Source organism: Suncus etruscus, chromosome X (assembly GCF_024139225.1).
Source record: "Suncus etruscus isolate mSunEtr1 chromosome X, mSunEtr1.pri.cur, whole genome shotgun sequence".
Classification (NCBI taxonomy): domain Eukaryota; kingdom Metazoa; phylum Chordata; class Mammalia; order Eulipotyphla; family Soricidae; genus Suncus; species Suncus etruscus.
In genome coordinates, this window is record NC_064868.1 from 16,005,853 (window position 1) to 16,024,987 (window position 19,135).

A 19,135-nucleotide genomic window follows, 5' to 3' on the forward strand; every position below is an offset into this window, starting at 1 on the left:
AGATACTGCAGTTTTGTTTGCATGTCTAGTTCTCCACTCCCCTGCCCACTTCATTCTCTGAACCCCACAAAAGCAAGTACTGGAACTTTCTGAACATTTGGCTCCCTTTTGCTTGGCTTGTCCTGCAGGAATTCAGTCAGTAAATGTCTGTTAAGCAAACAGATAAATGCATCCTCATATCTTGGAAGCCTTGGAGGCTCTGGAGACATATCTTGAAAATGAATAGTTTATAAAACTCTGTTAGCCTACGGACAATGTTGCATTTCCATTCTTCCCATTGGGCCACATTTCTCTATAGAGTTACTTCTAATATATAGGTAGGGTGCCTGGAGAAACACTAAAAATTAGATTTTTAATTTGGTGAACTTTTTGTTTGTTTAGTTTTGTTTTGGGGTCATACTCAGCGGTACTCAGGGGTTACTCCTAGCTCTATGCTCAGAAATTACTCCTGGGAAGCTGGGGGAGGGGCGTATATAATGTCTGGAATCCAACTTAGGTCAGCTGTGTGCAAGGCAAACCCCTTTATCTGTTGTGCTGTTGCTCCAGCCCCTAAACTGGATTGGTGGGGGAGGGCTCATGGTTCTATACCTGGCCATGCTCCTATTTTAGTTCTTTAACTTTATTTTATTATTGAAACAGAAACTTTGATTCCTCTGACATAAAGAAGTTGTTTCTGTGTTTTGATTGATGTCAACTCTCCAGAAAACATTTGAATGTGTCTGCCTGTAGGTCTGAAATATGGTTGGTTGAAGTCTTTTTTCTGACTAGAAATGTTTATTTTTTAATTCAGAATTCATCCCACAAGCCTTTGGAATGCCCTTGTCCCAAGTAATTGCAAATGACCGGGCCTATAAACTCAAGCAAGACATGCAGAAGGATGAGCAGAAAGACGCGTCTGATTTTGTGACTTCTCTCCTGCCATTTGGAAACAAAAAGCAAAACAAAGATCTCTCAAGCAGTAACTCATCTCTCAGCTCTACTTCAGAAACACCAAATGAGTCAACATCCCCAAATACTCCAGAACCTGCTCCTCGGGCCAGAAGAAGGGTGAGTGGGCTGTATTTGCTCTGACACCAAGGCTGAAACTGATAAAGAATCTTAAGTTTAGTCTTTGGTTGCATATGTGGAAGTCAACTTGTGTGCAGGTATGTGGCAATTAATCCATTTAATAAATTAACCAATTCAGGAGACTTTGCTCTGGCCACAGGGCTCCTGATACACTCTCCATATTCTCAAAACTGTGGAGTGCTCCTTTTTGGTTACCCTTGTACCCCCATAACATTAGGACATTGGACATCACCACAATTGATTCTGCTCTATTATGCTCTTCTGTTTTCTTACTTTTGTCTTATCTCCCAGGAGACTGTGAGGAAGGAAGGCAAGGTCTTTGCTTTCACTAATCTCTTCATCTGTAGTCCGGGATCCTTGCCCGACCAAGCAAATATGCTGCTGGTTTTCATAAACCGTGAGATTTTCAGTTATCAGTGGAATGTTCTTCTGACTATATATAATATTCACAGATCTTCTTTGAAATCCATGCTGTAACAATACGATACCATTTATTCTATGACTACTATGTTTTTTGTATTGCACTATTATTCAGTATTCTACCCTTACTATGTGAAGCATAGAAAGTTAAGTTTTCTTACAAACTGGTGAATGGCTGAGTCCATTGATAAATGTCTCTGAAATATCCTAAGCCACTCAGAGAGATTTTTCTGCTTGGCCTGTCACCAAGGCCCCATTACTTGGTCACCTCCAATTGTAGGCTGCTGCCCTCACTAAATTCCCAGCTACTTCCCACAGAAAGTCCATATTTTTTAGCAAAACATTCAGGACTTCTCTAAGGTAGAGGGAAACCTGAGCCAATGGGTTCTAAAATTATGGTTTAGAATGGAATAAATTGTCACATTATGGAATACTGGTACTTCAATGACTAAAATTATTCCCAATCTTACCACTGTTTCTTTTCACTGATCACCAACCCAAACGATCCAAACATCCAAGCTTTCCATATTTGAACTGTCTAGGAATCTGGCATCTGGGCTATGAGCCTGTTGAAATCCTCTATCTTTCAGGCCTTGCTTTGATTTTAGCTGTGAATACCCTGCTGCCTCTCTTCAACCTTCCTCATCCCTGCCACGCTACCCATCTTTCCATCTGCCAGTTCTTCTCTTTATTCCTGATTAATTTTTCTGCCAGAGGTGCTCACCTATATAGCTTAGAAGCTACAAGTACTGAAGCATTAACTTCACCTCTGGGTGCCAACTAGAAGTTTTTCAGTGTCTCTTGAGACTTGGGGTATCCATATCCCAACTCTCTCAGGAGGGAAGACCCAGTTCTGAAGTTGTCTCTTGGAGACCTCCCAGGTAATTGAGCTCCAAAGGTCAAAAGTTGCAGGTGCTCTTCTTGTAAGGCACTTTCCTTCCCATTTTCATTGCTGTTCCACCCTCATCCACCTAACAATGTCTCCTGGGACATTTTTCTAATAAAGTCCTTTGTGCCACTTCTGGGGGAGAACAAACTGAGAATGTTTTATGGATCCTCCTATTTTAAAATTTACTTCCTAGATTTTTTTTGTTCTCTCCACAAGACTTCTCTGACTTGACCTCATTCACTGAGTATGTGGTTCTCTTTTTTTCTTATTTTAAGAAATGAAGTGGTTGTTCCCAAATGTTTTAATGATATGTTCGCCATCTTTTGTCTCCATTTGGAAAATGTTGTCTGTTGTTGACATGGTAACTACCCTTGCCTTCCCCTCTGTTGCTGGTGTTCCATAACTTTGTTAAAAGACATTAGTTTTCTTTTTCCTTTTGTGATTCCAACAGCACAATGTAAAGCAGGATTGTTGCAAGTGTGAAAAGTATTCATGGGAAAAAGCTAGCATCTAGACAAAGCCAGTTTCTTTTCTCCATCTACATGCTTGTCTGTGTCATTTGCAGGGTGCCATGTCAGTGGATTCTATCACAGATCTTGATGACAATCATTCTCGACTCCTGGAAGCTTTGCAGCTCTCACTGCCTGCTGAGGCTCAAAATAAAAAAGAAAAGGCCCGAGATAAGAAACTTAGTCTGAATCCTATCTACAGACAGGTCCCCAGGCTGGTGGACAGCTGCTGTCTCCATCTAGAAAAACATGGTAAGCAGATGTGACTGTCTTGGAACAGCACTATGATTTTGTTTCTTCAAACATTATACATCGAAGTCCTGATTTTGAGGCTGGGTTCATATGATTAGACTCTGAAATAAAATTTCCTTAGTGAATGCAAGTTTAGAGAAATAAGTGTTGGCATGAGTGATGACTGGACTAAAGATTGTGGGGGACGGGGTCAACTTGATGGTATTTAGACTCCTCGGCCCAAGTCCCTAAGAGTGATTATGGGGGCGTCCAGCAATTCAAGAGAAAGAGTAAAATCTGTTGAGTTGGGTCTATCCCCACAGAATCCCCATTAAAGGAAACAGACACTTTGATCTCTTTTTTATACATTAAGATTACTCAGAAGGCTCTCTTTGAAAAAATAAGAGTTCAGGGCCAGAGCTATAGCACAGTGGGTAGGGTATTTGCCTTGCACATGGCCAGCATGAATTTGATCTTTGGCATCCCATATAGTCCTCCAAGCCTGCCAGGATTGATTTCTGAGTACAGAACCAGGAGTAACCCCTGAGCACTGCCCGATGTGCCCCTCAAATAAAAGAGTTCAGATTCTTTTAAAACAACTGAAAACTATCCTGAAAGTGAAGAGTTTTCCAGAACATGTTTCTAGATTTTTATATAAAATTTTGTAGAAAGCTGTTTATTTCAACTTTCTTTAATAGGACCCTCTTGGCAACTCAGGTCCACTTGAAATGTTGATGATAATACATCATGATGATATATATTAAGATGATACATATTACTGCTTCTTCTTCTTTGTGTGTGTGTGTGGGGGGCACACCCTGTGATACTCAGCGGGTACTTCTTGCTCTGCACTCAAGAATCACTCCTGGTTTTGTGAGAGACCAAACCTTAGCCACATGCAAGACGAGAACCTTATCTACTGTACTGTCATTCTAGCCCCAACTTCTTTAGAAGTGATTTTCCAGGGGCCAGAGAGAGCACAGCAACCAGAGGGCTTGCCTTGTATGTTGCTGAACTGGGTTCTCAGTTTTCTGTTCTCAGTTCACCATGCATCATTCTCAGCACACCATGCAGTTCCCTGAGCCCTGCCAAGAGTAATCCCAGAGCACAGACCCTCAGCCCTGAACACTGCTGGGTGTGACCTCAACACCAAAATAAACAAAATCTTTTTTCTGGAATTAAGGCTTTTGACTCATCAAATTTTTGTCCAAGTCTAAATTTGTTTGCTCCAGTGATAGTAGGCATTTTATTGGCACAAAGTTTATCAATTTATTTCTAATAGGCTCGCTGTAATAAAAAGGAAACTAAAATTTAAAAAAAATAGGCTATGATAGAATAGAATATTAAAGATAGAAATTTTATAAAAACTATTCAGTGGCATATATAACTATCTGAACCAAGGTTTGTGTATAGAAAACACTAGATAGCACATGAATGTCATAATAAAATGAATATGTAGTAAATTTATCTGTGCAATATGCATGTGTATGTTGGTATACTGTCTGTCTCTTCTTAGAAAAGAAACTGGGACTCAAGGGAAACATCCTATTCAGTTGAAATTCCCAACACTTAATACCATAATTGTCATGGTGAAGATACATAGTATATTATTTGAAAGAACTCATTTAAATATAGGTTAACAACTTCAGTTTTGTCCTGTCACATAGTCAAATAAGCCTAAATTTTGCTATGTAGAACAATACAGGCATGCTTTTATAATTGTCATTTTCTCTATAAAGTATATCAAAGTCAACAATAAGCAGTTTAAAGAATTCTAAAATTTTGCTCCAGTTGTGTAGGTGCTAGGTTATGCAGAGAGTCCTTGTTCTTCTGTGAAGAAAAGTTCACTGTCTTCTTTTTTCTGAAATAAATTGTTATGATTTGTAAAATTGCATTGTCCTTTTAAGCTTACTTAAAAACAGGGTAGTTTACTTCCTGTTGTGCAGTAGTTCAAATGCAGTTCGTACATTTTGAAAAGACCATAACCTGAGCTGTCTTTCAGGGCCCTAATTTCCTTCCACGTTCCCTTGGTAGCTGGAGCAAAAGGCTCCAGAAAAATAAGAGACGTGTTCACATTCCAACAGATAGGAATCTTTGAATCAATGTAAACAGCACTAGTTCAATCAGAAAGTTTCAGGACTTAACTTGCCAGTTTTGAAAGTGGGTGGCACATAGTTTGATTCACTTTATTTACCCTTATAAGCATTTCTCAAACTTTTCTTCTTTCTCCAATATCAGCCCCTCATCAGTTTTCTTGATTCAATCCCTGTTCATATATACCACCCTGATGTTTTCCATACTATTGGGTTTCAATTCCTTCAGCATCTAAAATTCCCAGAAGCACACTCCATAGCAGACAATATCCCTGAGAGTTCAATTCTCTGAGATTCCAGTTGTTCGGAGGAAGGAACCCATTGTTTATGATGTCTGCTCTCTTTACTTGAGTTCCCTGAGCACAGAATTCCTATATTCTGGTCTGATTTTAATTTTAGTGTCTGATGAGGGAGCAAAGGTGATCACATCCATTTCCAGGACAAGACATAGCACTCATGTTCCTTTGCCAAACCTATGTCACTTTTGATGGACACCGTTTTTTATCAGTGACTTTCTCATGTCAATGTTACTGAATGCCTAGACTGGACCTTCTTTGTCAGCAAAGTCACTGCAAGATTTAGGGCAGAGAGCAGACTGTCAGAAGGCTGTCATTCCCTATTACCTAAAAATGAATTAAATTTTCAAAATGTAAACAGACTACAATCAATTGCGATAAATAGGAGTTACAACAATTGCTCCTTAATTATTTTTAATCACTGTTATTTTTTTCAAGTGGAAAATGACTATAATTGGAGAAACAATGCCATAGAAGCAAGCATTTCTGAACAGCCTGGGAGAATTGAGTGAGGAAAATGAAAAAAAGCTTTCATGATACACGAAAGCCTTCTCTGCTACTACAGTGAACTTGTAGCTATTCTAAAACCATTAGAGGATTAGGAAAAAATGCAGTCAAAATTAAAAATTACTAACACCTACTCTGAGATTCAAGTTCTATTTTGCCCTGCATTTCTATTTTGCCCTGAACTTTTCCCTACTTGTGGTCAGTAATAGATGCCAAAATATGACTCGAGGAATTTTATATGTGTTGATTCATTGAATCATGGCGTGACTTTTGAGGTAGATAGTTATACCTATTTTTGGCAGAAGGAATATCATTGCACATTTAATTTTATTTGGCTTATTTTCAATCTCTCAACGAGATAAAGGCAATGCAATTGATGGGGAATGGGGTTTCTTAGTTGGGAGGCAGACAAGTGGGTGCCAGCAACAAACAAGGCATGGAAACAGATGCAAAGCAAAAGCTCACCCAGGAGCAAAGCAACCATATGTGATATCCAAATCTGCATCATTTTTGGTGCCTCTCTCCATGATTCTTTCAATTATTTTGGAGTTTCAGGGCAACACTAAATGATAAGAATTAATAAGTTAGGTATTTGGGGAATGTTACCTTCTCTAGCTAAAAATCCCAGGGAAAACAACTGAAAATGTCTTATACTTAATACATAATATAAGAAAACCTTAAAATAAAATACAGCAGACATCTATTTCCAATATAATTGAAGAAATAAGTATTATAAAAGTAAGACATTTTAGGGGAAGGGAGGAAAAAAGTAAGACATTTTATTGCTATTAATATCAAAAATATAAGATTCCCATATTTCACTAGGAAAGGGATGGTTGTTGGACATTGTATGACTGAAATGCAATCATGAACAACTTTGTAACTGGATCTCCAGGGTTATTCAGTTAAAATGTTATTTAAAAATATCTATATAATATCTGTAGTAAGCAAAAATGTCTATGAGGAAAAACTGCCAGGGTCAACTAAAAGATATAAAGCATGATTTCAGCACAGGGTGGGAAAGAGGCAGAGAGATAGTACAGAGGAGAGAGTGCTTGCCTTGCACACAACACAGTCAGGTTTGTTCCTTAGAAATCCATATGAACTGAGCATGCCAGGAGTGATTTCTGAGTACAGAGCCCAGAGTAAGTCCTGAACAGTACTGGGGAGAATGGCCCCAAACCAACCAAACAAACAAAAACAATGAATTCAGGTAATAAAGATTTCAATTCTTTCTATTTGATTATATGTTAGTCATCAGAAGTCTTTCAGTGGCAAATGATGGGCACCCAGATAGGACTCATTAAACGTACCCCCTGACTCCAACAAGTCCTATTTATATACTGGAAGTCTGAGCATTGTATATGATTTAGCCACAGCTGGATGCAGGATTCCAGTGTGCTATTAAGTTACTGAGACTATGAGCCAGCTGGACTCTGACCACCTTTCTTCATGTGATTTTGGAATTATATTGGGCAGGTCAACTCTAACCCCACCCCAACCCCAACTGATTATACCAAGTGAAAACATAAAGAACCACCACTGGAAGAAGAAAAGTAGCCGATGATCATGATTAACAGCTTGCCTAGGGAAAGAAGAGCCATTCAGTGCTAATGAAGTGTTTTTGCTCCCTGCATCAAACTGGAGTCATAAAAAGCTCTGGTTTTAACTATCTCTTGTCAAGGAAGCGAGAGGCACATATAAATGCTGACCACCTGCATATGCTCAAATTCAGATTGGGAGCAACTCTACAGTGGGAAAATAAGAGTCATCTCTTCATATAAATAGTTGCAAAGAAAACTATAAACAGTGCAGAATAAACAGATTCTAAAAGACATCCCAACCTACCCAAGTCGGTAGACTTTATGTGAATGTAGACTGGAAGTTTAATGGTATAAGGAACTGTTGTTAAAGTTTCTCATGTGTGACAGTTGATTTTAAAACAGTTAAATTTTTATTTTAAACGATCTCAACTATAACACTATTAACATTTGGAATAAAGTAGTTTTTATGCATGGATCCTTAATCCCATAAAAAATATCCTGATTATTTTTTGTTTGAGTCTTATAATTTCACTAGCACATGATGCTAAGGAATCAGAAATGTCAACTTAAAAGGCCTGTTTCTAATAACAAAACAGATGTATGTGTGTTGAGAGGTGTCTATATGCCATTCAAGGGGAATTATGATGTGACATTGTGGCACATTCATAGCCTATCGTAGTTTGCATCCATTTCTGAAGGACAACATCTGGAGATGTTCAGAAGCTACTACCAGCTGTGTATGCAAAGGTCATTCCTGGTAGTGTTTCGGGGATCATGTGGTGCAGAAAAATTGAAACTGGGCCTCTTGCATTGCAAAGTGTGCTCTAAATTCTTTGAGTCATCTCCTCAGTCCTAGATACATTTTAAATGACATTTGTAAAGAATGTTTATAAGCATGAAAATTCTTGGGATCAAAATATTTGAGTTTTCATTCAATAATGTCTAGTATTATCCTTTCTCTTTCCTTACTATATACCTATATATATTACCATATTTTTAACTCTATAGGACACACCTGACCATAAGACACACATAGTTTTTATATGAGGAAAACAAGAGATGTCAGGAGACAGCAGCTGGGAACAACTAGCCTCCAAGGCCGAAGTATAATTACAACATGCCCAGTCCTCAGCTGGTTATGCACATTTACCTAACAATTTTTTACATCAGAAAATTAAAAACATTTTTTAAAATACTTTTTCATTAATGTAAAAAAATGTCCCCTGCACTCAGGCTTCAGCTTCAGGTGATATTCATTCCATAAGAAGCACAGACATTTTCACCCACCTTTTGGGGAGGAAAAGGGGTGTCTTATGGTAAGAAAAATATGGTAATTATGTCTCTGCACTTAGTTAGAAGTATATTTTACATTTTCTGATTTTCTATATTTTCTTTAATAAGCATAAGTTAATTAATTATGATCAGGATAATAATTATTTATCGTTAATTGATCAGGAATGAAATTTTATATAAAATTTACATTAAAGTAATTATCCTGACTAATGATGAAAATTTTCAATATTTTTATATAGGAAAGGTGTATAAGTACAGGGCCCAAGAGATAGTATAGAGGTTAAGGCACTTCTCTTGCTTGTGACCAACTTTACTTCAATCCCTTGCACTAAAAGGAATGGCTGCTAATAAACAGAAGCAAGAGTAGTTCCTGAATTCTACTAGGTTTGGTCCCAAACTCCACCCACCCCAAAAATTTATATGTGTATACTTTCACATGAAAATATTTTCATCAAAAATGTTTGAGATAAAATGGGGCTAACCTTTAGGTACATAAAAAAAAATTGCGTCATTGATAAGTAAGCATTATTGTATATTGTCAGGTCCTGTTGCTCTCCATGATTCAGCACAGCGCAAGAATTCTGTCTATTTTCTGTTTTGATTGATTTATAGTAGTCTGAAGGCATAAAACAGAATCACTAATTCTGTTTGCTTATTGGCAGGTCTCCAGACAGTGGGGATTTTCCGTGTTGGAAGCTCAAAGAAGAGAGTGAGACAGGTACATGAAAGTGAAGATTATTTTATACATGGCTCTTGACTTTCCATTGCAATTTCTTGTGCAAAATTTAAGCTTATCCCAATTCATTTCTGGTATCTATTTTGTACTGTTCAACATGGGAATACAATTGAATCCCTAGAGGCAATAGCACAGAAACTCAGAATGGTTGTGATAGAGATCAGATTAAACACCAGAAAGCCAAATGCCTGGACATGTTCAGAGCACATACAGCCCAACAAAGCTAATATCTAAACATATTCTTGAAGCTGTCAAAATGAGAGAGTCAGAGTGCACGTCATCAGTAGGTGAGAGTAAATCCAAACTAATTGTGTCATGATCATATTTACTGAAATCCGGTATACATGTCATCAATGGCTCTTCATATTAGCCACTATGCTTATAGCTTTAAATAAAAATATTTTATACGTAGTCCATTTTCATGGAACTATGATCTGAAGTTCATCTGTGAATGCAGATAGTCCCCCTATGGTTTCCTTCCTCCCTGTGCAATCTTCTTACAACAGAAGTTGCTTCTTGACCCTTAGGAATGGGGCACTGTGATCAAACCCGTATTTGTTTTAGTGATGGCTTCATAAAAGGCAAGCTATCCATTGAGAATAGAATTCATCTGTTGGCTGAAAGAAAAACGTTACTTTCTCTCTCTTAGTGGGAATAGATGGGAGTAACAAACTCCAAATCCCCAAAATGAAGATAAATGAAAATAATTGTTGGTGGGATAAAGCTGAAGAAATCATAGTTGTTTGTATTGGTGAAATAACTGAAATAAATGCCACTCATATGTCCTATTTTGTCCAGATACAGGGGACTTTCAGAGGAAGTATGTTTTTGGTTTATTTGCTTGCTTGGTTTTTAGTTTTAATAAATACACAGGAGACAAGTGAACCACATCTTAGGACTGGCAGAAGGTTGTACAGGAGCATTTCTATACCTCTCATCTGGGCCAGGTTCCAGAATCTTTTCACAAATATTGTCTCATTAATCTACCTTCCAACTATGAGAGCCCCCCTTGCACTCACTTGTTTCATTGTGCAAAGAGCTGAAGAAACTTAGGACCACACGGTTTAACAAGTGTTAAATTCAGCAGCAAGATGTTCAATTCAGTCATACAATTTATACCCAGGTCTTCCCAGATCTATTCTTTCTGCCTCAATATATACTCAGAAAAAAATGTGGCATGTTTGAATGATCACAAGAGCTTGTTGTGATCTTTTGGCTGCCTGAGGCATGGCACCTTAATCAGCGAAGCGATGAGCACTTTCTGAGAGTAGAGAATAGTGGGCGTTCTCATCAGGTGGAGAGGGGGTGAGTGGCAGAAATGAAATGACCTGTCACTTATAATCTGCCTTCTCCAAAACCGGCACCTTTGTACGAAGATTTCGTTAAGGGTTATCCAATAAATTTAATTAGTGGTAAGTTAGATTTCAAGGCTGAATATGTTCTAGTTCAACACTTTATCTTATGACAGCACCTCTTAGCAAACCTTACACATTTCTTTCAGAACAATTATCACAATATTAAGAGCTAATCATTAGAGAATTGCAAGTTTATCACTTGGCTCTCAAAAGCAGGACAGCTGGGGGACGGTAAGGGCTTTACCTCTATTCCACCTACTTTGAGGACCTATAGAAAGGCCTGACACATGGGCAAAGTGCCATGCAACTTTGCTGAGGGAAAGGAACAAAGAAATCCTAACCAAGTTTACTCTCGGGGGAAAAACCAGGATCACACGTAATTATTTGGCATCATAGAATGGACATAAGAGAAGTTGAACTGTGGGAGAGGAAGGTAGGGTACAGAATTATGCCCCATTTTAGCTGTTGAGTTTTTCTGCTAGTAGAAAGACTAATAGACCCAGGATAATGATATTCATACGGCCATTTTGACAAAATAAAAAGGAGCTTTGATTTTATCACTCTCATCTTTCAAACCTTCACTTCTCGGTTCTTTAATTTAATTCACTGAAGGGAAATATCTGCTTTCTTACTAAGCATTTCTGTAAACTGTCAAAATCCCAACACAATAGTATTGTTGGCCCGCAAAAGTGCTGTATAATAGATTAATTCCTCCCTTCCACATTTATAATAGACCTAAACCCTTAGCTTTTCTTCCTGACCTTCTGAATATCATTATTGACACCTTCTGCTTACATTATTAACAGTACACTCACAGATAATTTGGTTTAATAATGCATTTAAGTATATATTGAAGGGTACAGCTATATATGCACATTGTTAATATATGTATATTCATGCTATGGTGGCAAAGAATGTAGTTGAGGGCAACATGTCTCTTGCTTCTTCTTGTGGTGTCTGAAGACTTCATGCCAGATGCTGTGCTTCCTCAGCACTGCTTTTTCTGGGCACTGAACATTGAGGTATGATGTAGCAAGACCATCACATGCACCCTTATTCTTCTAGCTACGTGAAGAATTTGACCGTGGAGTTGATGTCTCTCTGGAAGAAGAGCACAGTGTCCATGATGTGGCTGCATTGTTGAAGGAATTCCTGCGGGACATGCCTGACCCCCTTCTCACCAGGGAGTTGTACACTGCTTTCATCAATATTCTCTGTGCGTAACCTAGGAACGTACAGGGTTCTCTCTGAGCTTGTGCCTGTGGTTCTTGGTCATTGTTTTTGTCCTTCTGTGTCAGTTTCTAAAGAGCAAGCTATTGGAGAATTATCTGATGTTGCTCTGGGGAGAATTAGCAGGAAGTTTTTCATAAAACCAAGGAAATACCCAAGAAGAATCTGGGTTATTTTCAAATAACCCAAGAAGAATCAAAAGTGCTAAAATTGAGGAGAAGGGGGTTATAATGAGAGTACAGCTGATAGGGTTGCTTGCCTTGCATGTGATCTATCCACATTTAATCCCCAGCCTTCCTTATGGACCCCTGAGGACTGCCAAGAGTGATTCCTGAGTACAGAACCAGGACTAACTCCTGAGCATCTTTGGGTGTGGCCCTTCCAATAAAAGTTGATAATGCTTTGGAGTAACAGAGTTCATGTTAAAATTATGTGGGGCAATTCCAGGTGGCTGCTTCAGGGTCTTAGATACCCATGCCAAGAATAAAGAAAGGAGGCACAAGAGGAGAAACAGACCAAGATCTTCTGTTTCCATGTGGTTCTTCCTGCAAAGCTATGATTATAACAGGATCACAACAAAAGAGACAGCTGCCATGTGCTATCTCAGAGATTGCTCACAAAAAGCCTGTTCTGTGCTTCACAGGAAAGGGTCAAAATATGTTATCAATTCAGATTTTAGCATATGCACACCACTTTTCAGGAATTGTGAGATTTGAGGAAAACAAAATATTGAAGTACAAAACATAGTGTCAATACTGGGGAAAGAAGAGAAGAGAAAGGAAGGGACTTGATGGTGTCCTTTCATGCCTGGAGAACAGTGCTTCTAGGGGTTACCATTCCCCAGCTCCTTGGTGCTTTCTATACCTCAATAAGGCCTGATGATGCAAAACCAAAAGGGCCAGGGAAGGAATGAAAGGTGACTTGCCTTGAAAACTCCTTTCCAAGAACAGATGAAGGGTGGGGGGGACCTCTCTAGTGGTTCACAATGATTTAAGTGCCTCACTCAGAGCACCTCCTTTTGCCATACTTAGTGCTGGAGCCAGAGGAGCAGCTGGGCACCTTGCAGCTTCTTATCTACCTTCTCCCGGCCTGCAACTGTGATACTCTCCACCGCCTGCTCCAGTTCCTCGCCATCGTGGCCAACCATGCTGAGGACCACGTGGACAAAGATGGTCAAGAGGTATGCAGCCCTCCTCCCCCACCACCGCTGGGCTCTCTGACTTTTCCTGTCTGAATGGGATGAGCTGCCAACTGGGTCAAATATCTAACCTACAGGAAAGATATCGGACCAAACTTACAGTTCCCAACTATGACCCCAAGCTCAGCCTTGCTATCTCGCAGGGAAGGACCTTTCTAAGTATCTAAACAGCTCCCCTCTTGTTTCCATTTCAAGGATGTTGCCAACTATGACTGTCCTGTTTGGAGGGTCTTGATTCCAGCCCCCCAAATGTGTCGCCAAAACAAAGAGGCAATCAAGATGCTTCCAGGCAGCCACAGACCAGAAGCAGAGTAGCCACTGTGCTCACAGCTCCACTGTGGCTTCTAAGTGCAGTTACTGAGTTGTTCAGTTTCTCCCATCGCCTCTGTCTGCCCTTAAGCTGGAAGGCCCAAATATATCTTCCCTTAGAGAAGCTCTTTCTCTCCTTATCACCACCCTCATGAGTGCCGAGAGATCTGGAAGTTTCACTGTGCTGGCCAGTGGCCCATGCTCCAGCCTATCCATGTCAACTAGTGCAGGTTTCCCAAGGTCCTTCGGGCCCTGCTGAAAAGTGCTTGTTGCAGCTGGTCCCAGCCCTATCCTCATGTGAACTCCTGTTTGAGGTCTTGGACCCTCCTCTTTGGTCACACTTACAGACTTCAAGGTGTTTTTCAGTTGGGCTCTTTGACAAAGGAAACTTTGGCCTCCACTGGAGGTGACCTTTTCCCAAGAAAACTCCTTAATCTTGCCCTGAACAAAAGGTCCCTTTCCCTCTTGAATACCCAACTTGACCTGGGCCTCCCCCTGATCTCAGGCCCTTTGATATGCTAACATGCCTTGTAAATCAATAAGAAGGGGCCCGACTCATTTATTCTAAACGGACTTAACCACAGAAGCATTTCATAAATCCTTGTTCAACAGAACTCAGCTGTAATGTGGATTAAATTCTGTTTGTTAGATTGCCTTCCCAAAGGTCAGGGTGCTGTGTAATTCTTTCCCCTTTAGTCTGGGAAGGCAATGCTGCATGTCTTCCTTGCTTTTTCTTCCCATCTGTGTGTAAAGGGAATTGGCGAGGTTGCTGCCCAGTAGTTATAATTAGTGAAACCTCTGTTGGCTCCAGCTTTCCTAATATGTCAGGGACCCCTGATTTCAGCAGACTCAGCTGTTGGACAGCTATGCTGTAATTCTCCTAATTGGTAGGCAGTGATATTACCTGTCTGGTGTCAGGCTTCGATGAGGGCAACGCGAACAGAAGCTATAGAATCAACTGTCTAATCCCTGGGTAAAAACAGAGCCCTTTCTGTTCCCCCGGATTGCCATGCATCTGACTTTGCCTTAGTAGTCTGTGAAAGAAAGATGGGTTGATGGGGCTGAGGAAGGCCTGATGGAAAACAAAGTCTCCTGCTGAACTAGAGTTTGCAGTTTTAGAATGATTGAATATACTTTTTTTAACCAAATACTGAAACAAGACTTCATAGACAGGATGAAGAGGAGAAAACTATCTTAGATACACATGAAACAACTTCCAAAATACTTGTCTGTCATTTCTACATCTCAGGCCTCATGCAGACTCCATATGCTGGGACCTTAACTACATCATAATAAGCCTCAGAGTGATCACTCACACCTCTGTTTCAGAGGTGAGAAACTGAGGCCCAGAAGAGTTAAGTAATTTATTCAAGGAGCTCACAATAATGGTAATTCAAGTTGCATATTTTAAAATAGGAAATCCCTTTTGGCCCCTAGTCACTAGTAAAGTTCTAACTGTGCCTCAGACCTAAATTAATCTTAATTTGTGAGAGGAGAAATATTAAATAGGGGATAGAGAGGAACATAGCTGACCCAGGTTGGGTTTCTGGCACAAACACCACCACGAAGGACTGAGCCAGGATCACAGAGCCCATGGCATCCTCTGAGCTTAGCTGTGTGTGACCCCAAAAGAAACAAGCAGGACTGGAGTGATAGCACAGAGGGTAGGATGTTTGCCTTGCAAAATGCTGACTATTAGCAGAGTTCAATCCCTGGCATCCCATTTGAACCTGCCAGGAGTGATTTCTGAGTGCAGAGCCAGCAGTAACCCCTGAGTGCCACCGGGTGTGGCACCCAAAACAATTTTTAATATAAATATTTTTGTTTTTGTTTTTTTTTGGGTCACACCCGGCGGTGCTCAGGGGTTACTCCTGGCTGTCTGCTCAGAAATAGCTCCTGGCAGGCACGGGGGACCATGGGACACCGGGATTCGAACCAACCACCTTTGGTCCTGGATCGGCTGCTTGCAAGGCAAACGCCGCTGTGCTATCTCTCCGAGCCCTATTTTTTAATATAATTTTTATTTTAATTATAGTGGCTTGCATATCGTTCACAGTAATATTCCAGGTACATATTTACATTGAATCAGGGGAATTCCCACCACCGAATTGTCCTCCCACAATCGCTCCCATCCTGCCTCCCATATCCTCCACTCTCCCCCCCAGGGGCTGATAGAATGTGTGGTCCCTTCTGTGTCTAGTTTATTACTTGGTGGTTGTATAACTGTTTGGAGAAACCCCAAACAAACAAACAATAAGAGATCATGTGTTCTTGGACAAACCTAGTAACCTTCCTTTTTCTTGATCTGAACTTAGCAAATAAAAGTTCCTATTCTGGCAGTACACAGTGCTTAAAAAAACTAGACTCCTCTAAAATATCCAGGCAATAGCAATCATACTGGAAAGTAAGACATTACAAGGGATTCTAGACACTCTTGCCTGAAACTTGCCTGAAATGAAGGACTAGAGTCCAAAGATGAAAACAGTAGAGGAACAATGAGACAGAGAATTGTTTTGAAGCTCTGGAAAAATGGGTGAGTCATGCAGCCATCTTAGACTGGAGTCAAGACCACTGAGTTCTGAGGAGACACAAAGCACAAGTTTTTTGTGCCCACGGAGTGCTATGTGCCTGTGTGTGGGATCAGTGCTCAGATCTTTTAAACTGGGACAGGGAAGGACTGCGTTGAATTGGTATAATCCGGGTTGTAGGTATGTTAAAAACAGGGGTTTAGAGAGGGAGTTAGGAAGCTCAGATTGGAGTAGAGTGGCAGTATGAACAACAACTTACAAAAGCACCGTTTCCATCTAAGAATGGTCTTTGTCTTTGAATGACGTATGTCCTGAGCATCTACTCTGAGTTTCTCTAAACCAATAAACATAGTTAAGGAATGTTCTCATTGCTGTTTCCTTGGTGTTGCTGCACGGACGGGGTGGGGGTAGGGACAAAGGCAGCAGGCAAATAGAAAATTAGGAAATGCAGGGCAGTCATTTCTGAGAAGTGAAGGTCACAGGTCAGAGGGGTTAGGAGCAGCCCAATTTAAGCTTCAAATCAAAAGGGTAGATAGGCCTCACATAGTAAATGAAGGACATGTGCATGGTGTATGAATGGGATGAAGCTCAAATCCCCTTCTAGAAGTTAAAAAGGCATGGGAGAAGAATGAGAAGGAGTTCTTTGTTGTTGTTTTTCCCCAGTGCACCCAAACAGATAAATAATCAAGAGTGTTCAGACTGGAATAAGACAGAAACCCAAATGGAAAATTGGGTGAAGAGACTTTGTTTTTGACCTGCCTGTATTACATCTGTTTCCTATTTGTTGGGTGATTGTCCATTGTAACATAGAAGAAGGCCTGAAAATAGTACATTAAGGTATTTTTCCTTGCATAGAGTCCACCCAGGTTCAATATCTGAAATGCATATTGTCCCCCAAGCCTACCCAGAGTGATCTCAGAGTGTAGAGTCAGGAGTAAACCACTGAGCACTGCCAGGTGGGAACCCAAAATTAACTATATGTTATATATTCTCAGACAGACATAGAAAAGCTATACTCGGCTGCTCTGAGCACACACCTGCAAAAATATAGCTCCAAAAAGTATACCTCCAAAAATATGCATAAACCTTCTTTTGGGGCTGGAGCAATAGTACAGTGCTTGCATTACAAACAGTCCACCTGGGTTTGATTCCTTTCATCCTGTATAATCCTGAGCATACAAGAGTAATTCCTGAGTGCAGAACCAGGAATACCCCCTGAACATTGCTGTGTGTGGCCCCCCTTTACAAAACTGTCATTAACAGTATAGAAAATCATGGTACCTAAAGCAAATTCAGTCAATAAAAATATATAACTTTCAAAACTAAGGCTAGAGAGGTAGTACAATGAGGCAGTGAGCTTGCCTTGCATGTCATAGTTGTTGAGTTAATCCCTAATACCCCTGTGATTCCTTAACGCCCTGCAGGAGTTATTCCTGAGCACAGCTAGGCAAACCAAATCTACCCCACCTAAAGAAAATAGATGGATAGGAAATAAATAGTGTTGGTGGGGATAGCGAGAAGCTGGTGCTTGCTTTTGATTAAAATGAAAGCAGTTCTTTTCTACTGGTTCTTAACCCTCAAAAATTCCATTAACAGGACCTTAAAGATGTCAACTAGAAAACCTAAGAGAAAATTATTGACTTGTCAGTCATCCCTTCTCAGGGAGGAAACAAAGTTATTTGATCCAGTCATGGTGTCTTACCCTCTGTTTGCTTAGTTTGATTTCCTTTTGGTTTTGCTTTGCTTTGTTTGCACTATTTTCTTTGCTCCTTGGCGGGAGGGGGAGAAACATTCTCAACTGAAAGGAAGGTTCCCTTTCTTCTAGGAAGGGTCTCAAAGGATTCTCACTGGAGTTGTGTTTTATTGGGTATCTGAGAATCTGGCATTGTGTGGGAAATGTGCTACTGTGAATATACATTGTGTGCATATGTATGAGTATGTGTGTGAGAGAGAGCCCATAGCTGGTCTCCACTTCTTCAGAGGCTAAGAGGGGAAACAAGGTTATGAGATGCAGTCAGTGATGTTTAAAGAGGCAACGGGTTGACTTTAGAACTATAGGTGGACCTTTGTCTGTGCTACCATCTCTGTCCATATCCTGCTCCTAAGCTTCCTGTATCTTTTCTCTTCTCTATGACAAGGTACGAAGCAAGGGTGAGCAGTGGAAGGCAGAGGGGCTTGAGCCCAACTTCTCTTCTTGACTCCCCCATTGCTGAGCTCTGAGCTGTGGGCATCACTCTTCTGCCAGTACAAAGAAGCTGTTCCAGCCCCTGGAAAGTCTTGAGCTCAGAGACAGTGGCTGTTGAACTTTGAATAAGGGAATTTGGCTTCTCAGTGATCTCAACTGCCTATATAGTAGAGACAAAACTTTCCCGGGCCTTGGCTGACTAATGATTAACTAATGACTCATGGCCAACCGCCAAGGTGTTCCACACACATGCACTTCATACACATGCTGAGACCTGGGGAGTGAGGGCAGAATGTGTATGTGTATGGGAACAAGGCTCGGTTCCAGTTGAAAAGCAGCAAAATAAAACCCAAACACACAAGTGCCAAACAACTGCAGCAATGCTGTGTGCAGTTGGAATCTATGTGGAGTTTTACAGACCGATTGTCTTGCCTTCCTAGAATAGCAACGAGAGAACGGATGAGCGAAACTGAGTATTGGAGTGTCCTTGTACTTCACATTCTTTTTAAAGAAGAAACCATAATCTCCTTTTTCATCTATGTTAAAAAGGAAAGAGAGAGAGAGAGAGAGAGAGAGCACGCTGATTTTAGAGGGGAAAGAGCTGCACTCCAAATGCCTCTAAGTTTGACAGAGATAGAATCAAAGATGGCACTTATTTATTTAATTTGCCCCTTAGCCAGGACATGAAAAAGAAACTGAAGTTGAAAACCGATGAAATCAAATGAAGAAAATATCCTAATTGTA

The 19,135-nt window shown here is 40.3% G+C and overlaps 1 protein-coding gene across 1 annotated transcript in view; it reads left to right on the forward strand.

Moving 5' to 3' along the window:
* ARHGAP6 (Rho GTPase activating protein 6) overlaps positions 1 to 19,135 on the forward strand; it is a 289,551-nt gene that overhangs the window by 240,538 nt on the left and 29,878 nt on the right. Inside the window, exons 4-8 of the mRNA XM_049767109.1 lie at positions 791 to 1,047; positions 2,943 to 3,138; positions 9,513 to 9,568; positions 12,007 to 12,157; positions 13,203 to 13,351. Of these exons, the coding sequence (XP_049623066.1) occupies positions 791 to 1,047; positions 2,943 to 3,138; positions 9,513 to 9,568; positions 12,007 to 12,157; positions 13,203 to 13,351 (809 nt within the window). The remainder of the gene's footprint in view (positions 1 to 790; positions 1,048 to 2,942; positions 3,139 to 9,512; positions 9,569 to 12,006; positions 12,158 to 13,202; positions 13,352 to 19,135) is intronic.